The following is a 10681-nucleotide window of genomic DNA, read 5'->3' on the forward strand; positions in this document are numbered from 1 at the left end:
ATGCATCAGGTCAAAAAGATATATCGCTCGCAATCAAATTGGGGAAGAATTCCGGAAAATATCGTCCCAGACAAACAGTTGGAGTGTTCATGTGAATCACGTATATTCCTACAACAATGATATATTATAGTTGGTTGTGTGTACATAAAAGCTGGTACAGGGAGGATTGGAAACGCGTCCCTTCCAACCGTTCGATAAGAGTGGCTCGTTCTGCTGAGTTGCTAGCTTTTGGGTTGACCGGAATCAATTGCATTCCGACAGCATAAATAATAAAACTGTGTAATCATACGTCTTGGAGTAGGGCAGGATTGAGAACACGTCCTTCCAACCTCCCAATGAGATGACTCCAAGACTCGCCCGTTGGGACCACCAGTTCCCGTGCTGATCGGAATCTCATGCATTCCGACACCCCAAACGCTAGAAATCCTATTATTATTAAAATATATTTATAATTTGTAATAATCTAAGTTTTAGGCTTAAAACGCCGTATTAATAAATAAATAATAATAATAATAATAAGAAACAGCTGATCTTTTATTTACATGCGCACTGCGCAATCTTCTAGTGTGATTTGTGTTGCTGTTTTAAAGAAATATCGTGAATATCGAGCCTCGATAAGGTGCCCTATGGACATTTGTGTCGATGCAATAACAGAAATTATAACTGTTTGCCGTACGTAGTTTTTTTATAATAATTTTGGTTTATTGTTGAAAAAATGAATAATTTAACTTCAGCAACACACACTTTAAGCTTTCCAGAACAATTAGATTGTTTTGAATTTTGTAGCAGTGACTTTGCAACCAATTTAATAGCGCTGGGAAGCAATAAAAAACTTATACTTGGCATGATAAGTTTGCCGGTAAGTTGCTGCATTTGGATTGTCCTAGTTCATACACAAATACAAAATGTACAAATTGCCGGAAACATTGTTTTGGAGAGCGCGGCGAGGAAGGACACGGCTACGGACAACTCCGTACCTATTACCTTCTTCGGCCTCTCGCCATGCCATAAGACAAAAAATCAATATGTTGCCGAGGTAATGTTTCCGTGTACGAACACGGTATTTCCAAGTTTTAGAAACATAAGCCCATAATAATCGACTGACTGATTGTTGTTAACAGGAAGATTCAGGAACATTTGATTGGAAACGTTTAAAAGATTTATATCACGAGAGTCGTTGTGTGTCTCTATGCTTTGCGCCAGAAACCTCGCTAGCTGTTGTACCGAAATCGGTTATATTTTGCGCTGCCGGATCAGATTTTCGTTTGCGCATATTTCGTACAGATTTGCAAAGTTCGGATACTGTGCAAATACTCAACGGTAAGTTTATTTAGATAATACATATACTAAGAATGAGCTTATTTAAAATTTTGAACTTAAGGCCATACCAACTATATAAACGAAGTTTTATGGGATTGTAATGGCGAATTCTTGTCATCTGTTGGCGACGATAATACTTGTCGTATTTGGGATTGCAAAAATAACTTTGAAAATACCGTAACATTTCATTTATTATCAGCCGGCATGTCGGTCAAGTGTCACACAGAAGAACCACGTAAAGTTCTTGTAGCAGAAAAACGTGGTGTAATACATTTGTACAATGTGCAATCACAAACAGCTATCATATCTGTTGAGGCACAAAAATGTCCATTGAAGTCTGTCGATTGGTGTCCGTTAAATCGGATGTGTATTACTGCACTAGTTGCTGGTGATATAATTACTTGGGATTTGCGCCGCCCCACACCCATCGATGTAAAGCGAGTGCACGAAGATGGTGGCCAAATTGTACGTATAGCACCCAATGCAGAGACGGTGGTAGCGAGCGTCGGTCGCCCAGATGTTGCTGTTAAAGTATTCACTGCTAAATCGCGCATACCTTTAGTTGATGCTACACTTAAACTGTATGGTGGTTTATCTTGGCATCATCGTTTACCATACATTGGTGTTGCAACTGATCGGAAATTATGTTTATGGAAGTTGCAAATAAAATAAATGACGACACAATTTTTATCAAGTAAAAAATTTTATTTTTAAAAGAATTTAAGAAAATGCTGCTTTAGTATAAGTTAATGCTTTCCCGGAAATTTAACTGACAAGAAAGGTCAGCCAGCTGAGAGTTAAGTCCTGTTTTAATAAACATGTGATTCAATTACCATTTGTTGTTGAAGCTAGAAATTCCTTATAACGAGCTTCTTGTTGTTGCTGTAGTTTTTTTAATTTTTTCAATAAACCTTTACTAATTTCCTTTCCATCCGCATCATGTGTTGGCAGGCCCTGGAATTACTTTTTAAATTTTTTTATCTACCAAAAGTTTTCAAAGGTGCACACTTACGTTTTCATCGAATTGCGAATATTTATCTTTTTCATTTAAGAACATCTTTTGTGGTTTTATACGTTTCTGTGCCTCTTTGGCAGCTAGCAATTTCGCAGCAGCTTCCTGTTTACGTTGCTTTTCAGCTAAATGCTCTGCTTCAACCGCCTTTTTTGCCTCACGCTCCCTTAGCATTACCTCACGGTCCACTAGCTTCACAGCATATTTGCCGCTTTCCTTATCTTCCAGTCGCACTCCCAAATTCGGAAGTACTTCATCACGCAACCTATCGCACAATTGCAATATAGTATTCGCTTTAATAGTTTTCGCTTCTTCGCGTACATTATTACGGAATTCAGCTAGGGCGTCTACATAAGGCAATAAAGCGCTTTCCATATTGCCACCATTACGGTCACTGGTACCACCAACAGGAAAGCCAATACCACCGCGTGGTCCTTGTATGGTGCCAAATATGTGTAAAATATCGGTCATATATAAAGCAATGCGCCGCAGAAGCAAACTGTTAGTACAATTTTTATGGTCACGTATATAAACATTGGAAACAGATACCAACTCTCGAAGCGAATCCAGCGCTCTACGCGTATCGATGTTATCTGCAAAATCGAAGAAAAACTAATGAAAATCATGTAAAACAAAATATTTGTGTAAAAAACTATGTGGGTGGGCGAACCGGCCTAAGTATGCCTCTTTGCAGCGTAAGAAGACATAAAAAATACACAAGCGAACCTTTGCTTGTATTATGTATACTTCGCCCCACGGAGGGAGCTTTGAATTGATTACTCACACGATCTAGATTTAGAAGTTCCCATGGAACTGTAACAATATACCTCGGTCTAGGTTTCCACCAACGGAGGTTTGGGAAAGCTGTAATGGCACCACTACCGATATGGCAACGCAATTGTAGAGTACCGTATCGCTAGAGGGCTGGCAATGCTGTCATTCCATTGTTTTGTAACGGTCGCCTGCAAGGCTTATTGGGCCCTGAGAAGCCAGAGTACCAGATGACAGTAAAAAAGCACTACCGCAATAGACCACAGGCCTTGCCAGGCGAAGGGCTCGATATGTCAAGAGCATATTTGGCGCGATATACATCCCAAGAGATTTAAGCCGAATTAGGCATTTCGCGGAGTACTATTTTGAACTGTAATACAAATTGGCAAGACCACTCTCCACATGATACAACCCAACTTTTCTATTGCAATCCTCTAACACCCCTTTCTCACGGCAACTGAAAGTTTTCTCGGACTTCCGTTAGAGGATATTGATGACAATTTCTGAGAAAACACACATATTGGATGGGACGATGGATTGGATATCACCTTATAAAACATAAATTTTTGTTAATAATCTTTCAATGACATATACGCATAAGGAAGTTTTGTTTGAGCAATTGCCACTGTGCGACCCCTTTGGAAAAGTTTTTTTAAGCAGAGTCCTAATACCACGAAAGGCACCTGGAAATGAAAAGGTGATATTTTTCCCTAAATCCATTGCCAACTTTCGGAAGTTGCCTTCATTAAAAGTTGCAGATAAGCACGTACCACACAAAGCTTCATGTACTGAATCTCGCGTTAGTTTGAATTTTTCATGCAATGCTGCCTCTGCACTTGTCCATGCACTGAAATGTGAATTTGGAGCGCCAGTTTGTAAGTGTCGTGTTATATCTTTAACGTTCAAAAAGAATTCCTGAAATATATTAAAAATTATAATTTTAATTTATAATTGTTTGTATTTGAGAAAATGGCAAGTATAAATGGAAAGGGGGGGGGGGGGGGGGGGGGGGGGGGGGTGGGGGTGTATTTGAGAATAAGGGAAAGATATTTGAGAAAAGGTTAAATATATTTGATAAAAGAGAAAACTTATTCCAAAACAGACCCAAAAAATTCCTACAATATTTTGTTGTGTTTAATGATGTCTCAATATATGCTTACATGCAATCAATTATTTATTTTTGTTATTAAGGAATAATAGAAAATATTTTCCTGAAATACATACACCTTTTTTCAAATCATTCACCTACATATTTCTGAAACACATTGGGCCTTTTCTCAATTACAATTTACGTCAATGCTTACTTACATTCAAAAAACGCTCATATTGACAGACCATCTCCATTGTGTTATCTGAGTAATCAAGAGTGTCTTTCCAGGAATGCAATAAGAAGGCCAAACGTAATTGGCAAGGAGTATTTTTCTTTAGAGCATCTTGTATAGTAATAAAATTTTTCAATGATTTTGACATTTTACAACCAGCGATGGTCAGATGACCCGTATGTAAAAAGTATTTCACCCATTCTGCTTCATTGAATGCCGCTTCGGATTGCGCTAACTCATTGTCATGATGTGGAAACTTTAAATCTACACCACCTGTATGTATATCAAATTTGGGTCCGAATATATCAGACGCCATAGCAGAACATTCGATGTGCCAACCAGGGCGCCCTTCACCCCAAGGACTTTGCCACGATGGCTCGCCTGCTTTGCTAGCTTTCCACAGTGCAAAATCATTTGGCGAACGTTTTTCAGAGAGCTTGTCTTCTGTTACAGATAAATCACCTTCGCCCTCTTGCAATGATTTTGTATCACCATATGCTTCTGGTACAAGTTTCGCATAATGGTGTATTTCACGCTTATCAAAAGCGTTTACATCAAAATAAACAGAACCGTTTGCACTATAGGCAAGTTCATTTGCGATTATGCGTTCAATGAATTTAATAATTTGTGGCACGTATTCAGAGACACGCGTTAGTACGTCTGGCGGCAATATCTGTAAAATATATAAAATATAAATATTTTTCTTCAGTAAATTCCAACCAACAAACATTTAGCGCCTGCATATCCTTATGGAAAGAATTTTCAAAATAGCGTGGCAGTGTTTCAAATATAGAGTTATCCTTAACAGTTGTTCCTTCTTTACGATCTAACCATTCAGCTATTGGATCTTTTGCCTCTGCCAAATATATTTCACATGCTTCATCAACTTTTTCAGAATCGTTACTGGCCACTGCCATCGTTAGTGTGTCCATTGCATCAGTCATTCTAATTAACATGCGTTCGTACATATTTTTTTTATCATGATCGCTTGTTGCTTTGCAAATGGCATAGAATTGCTCCAAAACCTCTTTTTGATCCGCCAATAATCGCTCCCATGATAGTGTCGATGCAACGCTCACATAACGGTCATAGAGATAATTATGTCTCGCGCGTTTTATGATTTTATCATCAATATCGGTAACATTCATCACATAAAATATATTATAACCAAAATAGTCCGAGAGTACGCGACGCAAAATATCGAAAGATATGTACGACCTACATACGAAACGGCGCAAATGACATGCGTAAATGATAACGTGGCAATGCAATAAAGTATTTACCTTGCATGCCCCATGTGTGATGCATCATATACCGTAGGTCCACAGCTATACCAAGTCACATTATTACCATCCAATGGTACGAACTCTTCCTTTTGTCGTGTCAAACTATTGAAAAGCCGCAACTTTGGACGCTCGGACGCAGATGGTGCCTGCCAAACAGGTTGTGTTCGTTTTGACATTTTTTTAAGCAAAAAATACTCGCTATGCGTTCAATTTTTTACAGCTGATTCAATCAAACAGTTTGGTGATATATCGCAAAATTTAATAGGGGTAACTTTTTTGTATTAATCACCAATTCCAAAGCATGTCGAAAGATTGCAGCAGCCGAGCCCATAGTACAGGTTTACAAGTATGATATGTATGAGAAGGAAACAATTCCTTTCTCTTTCTAACACACTGCAGTTTGACACTTCGGTCAGTGTCAAACTATTGTGGAACTCAGTGGAACCTGCGTGGAACTTGCGTTTGACACTGAACGAAGTGTCAAAATTACCGGGGTTGTTGTCGTGGAAAGCGACAAAGGGAAACAAAAAATGGAGCGGAATATCAGATATGGGTTGCTGTGATGGTAAATTCTTTTGAACGAATTTAGTATGAAAATGTAGTGCACCTATATGGGTCCTACAGAAAATTATACAAAAGTCTTGAATTGGGGTATTTGAGGACGCGTAGTTATTCCCGTATTAGGAATACAAACACGGGTGCTAAGTTTTTCTACCCGTTCAAAAGTTCTCCGCGAAAAATAGTTTGAAACCGAGGTCGACTGCAATAACCCGTCCAAAAATGTGGAAAGAGAAATGAAAAGACGCGTTTTGTCCTGTTATCAATAGTCCAAAGAGAAAAAGTATTCGAATTATTGAAAGCGAGGCAAAAACGCGTCTATTAATACCTCCCCCGACGGTTTTGGTCGTGTTTTAGCAATCGTCCCCGGTAATAAAGTATCACAATTTGTTAATTAATTTTGTCCAAAATATATGGACATTAAAAAGAGATGTAATTAAGTGCTCGTTTGAAAGTAAATAAGTATATTTCTTTGTAATATAACAATAAAAATTTTAATCAGTTTTCGATAGCAGCTACTAAACTTTTTTTGGTCCTAAGAAGTACAACAGTGCCAAATAGCATCCACAAAAAAAAACGAACAAAAACAAGCATTTTATCAGGTGAGCGTGACTGTGTATGTGCGTGCTGCTACATATACTACTTGTAGACCTGTACTATGGCCGAGCCAAGGAAAACAGATGGTATCCGAGAAAAACAGTAATGGTAAATACAAGTATCGATACTCCAATTGTAATCGACGCCTTTGTAGCGGACCAGTAAAAATAGTTCAGGAGAAAGGCCCAGTTAATGGTGAATTCACCATAATCAGATAAAACAGCTGATCGAACCAACCTTATTAAATTGGTATGGCCATACCATAACGCCAAAGCCATAACCATATCACGGCCAACCCCAGCGGGTTAGGGGGTCAGAATATACCCGCGGTAGGTATGCCTGTCGTAAGAGGCGACTAAAATACCAAATGCAAGGGGCTGTGTTGCGCAACCCTTCAGGTTGCCAGCGCAATATACAGCTTCTCCAAACCCAATTGTCAACCTCGCCTATCCGTGGCGAATCCTGTTTCACTAACAGACGAGGCTCTGGCGACCACAAGCTCCTTATGGAACTTGGGGCTGGGGAGGGAGGGGATGACCTGAAGGTTTAATGTGGCCACATAAATCGTTCCCGAGATGGTCGGGCTAGCACCTTAATGGTGCTGTGGTACCGGAGCGTACCGGATATGTATCCGGCAAAGGACCATCACATCGATAACACTTCCCAAAGCCCTCGGGGAGCAACCTTATCGCTACAACCACAACAAGAACATTGGTTTTATATGTAATATATGTGTTTTTATTAAATCAATCTCGCTTTTGTAGCAACATGCACATATATCACAAATCACACACAGAAGATTGTGCATTCACGAGTTCAAAATTGCTTCGTTCGGCGCATGTATGTTAGTGGTGGGTAATGACACTATTTTTTGAGTGTTAACACAGTAGCACAGGCACACTTTGCATTGTTAACACATTGTGTTGACACAATTTTGTTATAACTGATTATCGAAAGTCGATATGAGTGTAGGTACAATATCAGAGCACAGTACTGTGTTACTTACCTCTAACGCCACGTTTTACGCCATTTAGGAGAGTAAATCATGGCAACATTTATCTTCTTTCATACTCCAATTTTTCAAAGTCATATCATCTGATCAAGAGGATAGTAAGTGCCCCTGTGGACACAATTTTTTTATGAAAAAATCAAAATAAAATAAAAATTATGAGAGCGCAGTGAGAATTTTAAAATCTTTTTAAATGTCATTATCCTCTCACCGGTTTTATCTTGTAATATTTGTATCATGTGTATAAATATGTTTTGAGTGAAGTGTCATTGGAAAGCAATACAATCAACACACAAGGACAATGGACTATATATGTATGTGTACTTACGATCTGAGTGTCATTCTCTGTGCTATAGAGCGTTTTACTGTGTTATAAGCATTTACCAGTTTGAGCGGCATTGCACAGTCAGCTTTGTGCTATCGAGTGTGCCACTGTGTTATAAATTAATCGATGTGTGCGTGTGCGTGCCGCACATTACTGAGTGTTAAGGGCGAATTAATGGTGACTTATAACCATAAAGCTATAACCAGATAAAACAGCTGATCGAACCTACCTTAAAGAAATCAATGTAATCGAGTTAGCGTTATGGTATGGCACCATTAATCGATTACATTGATTTCCATAAGGTTGGTTCGATCAGCTGTTTTATCTGGTTATGGCTTTATGGTTATAAGTCACCATTAATTCGGCCTTTAACACAATAACAGCACAGTGCTGTGTTACTCAGCCTTAATATATGTCACACTTGACTTCTTGAGCGAATGAAAGAAAGAGAAAAAACAAGAGCTAAAGAAAAATGACGTCAAAAATTGCCCATAAAAAACAGCTGATTTTTTGTTTACATGCGCAATGCGCAATCTTGTGTGCGTGATTTGTGCTCACATATATATATATATATACATTATTTAAGACATTACAAGCCTGTGCTGCCACATCAACAAAAATGATTATTATGGCGCGATTTTTTATTCCAAATTTGGAATTTTTTATAAAATAAACGCAAATTATAAAAAAAAAAAAAAAGCGCCGCAGGCGAAAATTTAGAAATTTTTTTCGTGAAATAAATATACGGAGTTGAATGAAAAAGGTCCGTTTTCCTCTTTGGTACTATTTATAACATTTTTCATTCGTTGGTCCTATATAAAGCATCTGTTGGCACCAAGCAAGCGGTAAATTAGATAAAAAGGCTGTATGCTTGTGTTCGCGGAAAGTAAACAAATAAATTATTAAATCATACAATAATACGTAAATTTAAACAAAAGAAAATAGTTGTTTGTTGTTTTATAAACATTATAGAGTTCAGAGCTGTAAAAAGATTAAATCAATTGAGTGTGCATTCTCTCAGCATTCTTTTAAAAAATTGTGATTTTTTGGTTGCATATTATAAATCTCCATTCCTGAATGGCTTAAAATACTTTAACTCAAAGCTAAAGCGGGAGTCATTGGTGCCGTATGTCGTATCGCTGTAGTCGTATCCCTAACGTAATTAGCTGTTTATCGTTACGACGGTAAACCAAAAACCAATTGGTTGGCTACGATAAGCTTGAAACACAATGCCCTGACGCCGCGAAATAAAGGCGACGAACATCGCATTGTCAAAAATAGAATCCCCATAATTACATGAAGGTGAACACAATGAACGCCAAGAGCGAAATTCACGCGACGTCATTTTTCGCCGCCGGGCGATGACGACAAACATTCTAAGGGTTGCTGCTGTTCAATTTTTTAAGTATATAAAAAGAAAACATAATATTCTAAAACAATTTTTTTCTTTACATATAATTTTTAATTTTTAATTAAATTTCTTAATATTTTTGTTTTGTTTTGTTAATTTCTCAACATTTTGGGCGTGTTTTAGCGGTCATTTGCTAAAGCAGAGAATTAAAAAAGTTTTAATTTTTTCATCTTTATTTCTAAATAATGGCCACTCTGTATAAACAGCGTCAATTTCGCCCGGCATTGTGTTTTAAATAGACGAAATGTCTGGGCGTAATTTGAAAAATGTCATCGCCCGACGCGGCGTAAGTATATCGTCGTCGCTCGGCATTGTGTTTCAAGCAATACGGCTACGACCTTAGCGACACCAATAACCGATTGCATTGATTCCCATAAGGTTGGTCGAATCAGCTGTTATAAGGTTACCGATGCGGTTACCGATAATGCACCAATGTCTGCAGCCAAAGAGGATAAATACAAAAGAGCCGTCACTCGTTATTTTGTGGCGAGTATCTCGCTGAAAATTAAAAAAATTGATGCCGAATGTTTTCTGAGAGGGACATTTTTAATTTTTTATCCATGCCGTGTAGGCCCCTTGTGAAACTGTGATTTTTGGAAAGAGAATTAAATAAATTAATTAAATACAGTCGAGAAATAAACACAAATACCCCACGAAAATGTATAGAAGACATTTATAAACATCTCGCCCAAAAAAAAGTAGGGACTACCTCTCAGTATACATCGAGTAAATGCCAAAAAATAACGAGTGACGGCTCTTATTGTATTTATCCTCTTTGCTGCAGCTTAAAGTGTGTGTTATTGAATGGTAAAATATAATTCAATATAGAGTGTGAATGTAGGAACTATTCCCAATCTTTAATGAATGTAAACTTGAAATGAATGCACACTTTTTTCCATTTAGTACTAAATACTTTTTCCCAAGCTTATTTTTTTGTATACTTTCGTTGCCATCAGATATGTTAAATCAATTTAGGAGTTGGGAGCAAAAAAGGCGTAAAATTGGTCAATAGGAATAATAGCCCCTTCTAATTATTCAAGTAGTTTAATATTTAAGAATTCATGAGATTA

At 37.8% G+C, this 10681-nt stretch overlaps 2 protein-coding genes across 2 annotated transcripts; one reads left to right on the forward strand and one right to left on the reverse strand.

The window, feature by feature from the left end:
- Positions 1 to 585: 585 nt before the first annotated feature.
- Positions 586 to 2155, forward strand: LOC137243943 (nucleoporin Nup37-like). The gene is made up of 3 exons (XM_067772306.1): positions 586 to 859; positions 1122 to 1320; positions 1382 to 2155. Exons 1-3 carry the CDS (start codon positions 716 to 718, stop codon positions 1990 to 1992), a joined length of 954 nt encoding a protein of 317 aa, XP_067628407.1. The 5' UTR covers positions 586 to 715; the 3' UTR covers positions 1993 to 2155.
- On the reverse strand, positions 2005 to 6081 carry CysRS (cysteine--tRNA ligase, cytoplasmic). The gene is made up of 6 exons (XM_067772304.1): positions 5709 to 6081; positions 5154 to 5643; positions 4412 to 5098; positions 3874 to 4018; positions 2333 to 2925; positions 2005 to 2274 (listed from the first exon to the last, which is right to left on the reverse strand). Exons 1-6 carry the CDS (start codon positions 5885 to 5887, stop codon positions 2146 to 2148), a joined length of 2223 nt encoding a protein of 740 aa, XP_067628405.1. The 5' UTR covers positions 5888 to 6081; the 3' UTR covers positions 2005 to 2145.
- Positions 6082 to 10681: the final 4600 nt, after the last annotated feature.

The sequence above is a fragment of the Eurosta solidaginis genome, chromosome 3 (assembly GCF_040869045.1).
Source record: "Eurosta solidaginis isolate ZX-2024a chromosome 3, ASM4086904v1, whole genome shotgun sequence".
Lineage (NCBI taxonomy): Eukaryota > Metazoa > Arthropoda > Insecta > Diptera > Tephritidae > Eurosta > Eurosta solidaginis.

Bases quoted from the DNA above. Each gene is read 5' to 3' on its own strand.
- LOC137243943 (XM_067772306.1), top strand. From the start codon at position 716: ATGAATAATTTAACTTCAGCAACACACACTTTAAGCTTTCCAGAACAA. The intron at 860-1,121 runs GTAAGTTGCTGC...TGTTGTTAACAG, and splicing joins TTGGCATGATAAGTTTGCCG to GAAGATTCAGGAACATTTGA. The intron at 1,321-1,381 runs GTAAGTTTATTT...TTTGAACTTAAG, and splicing joins TACTGTGCAAATACTCAACG to GCCATACCAACTATATAAAC.
- CysRS (XM_067772304.1), bottom strand. From the start codon at position 5,887: ATGTCAAAACGAACACAACCTGTTTGGCAGGCACCATCTGCGTCCGAG. The intron at 5,644-5,708 runs GTAAATACTTTA...TTTCGTATGTAG, and splicing joins TCACACATGGGGCATGCAAG to GTCGTACATATCTTTCGATA. The intron at 5,099-5,153 runs GTTTGTTGGTTG...TATATTTTACAG, and splicing joins AGGATATGCAGGCGCTAAAT to ATATTGCCGCCAGACGTACT.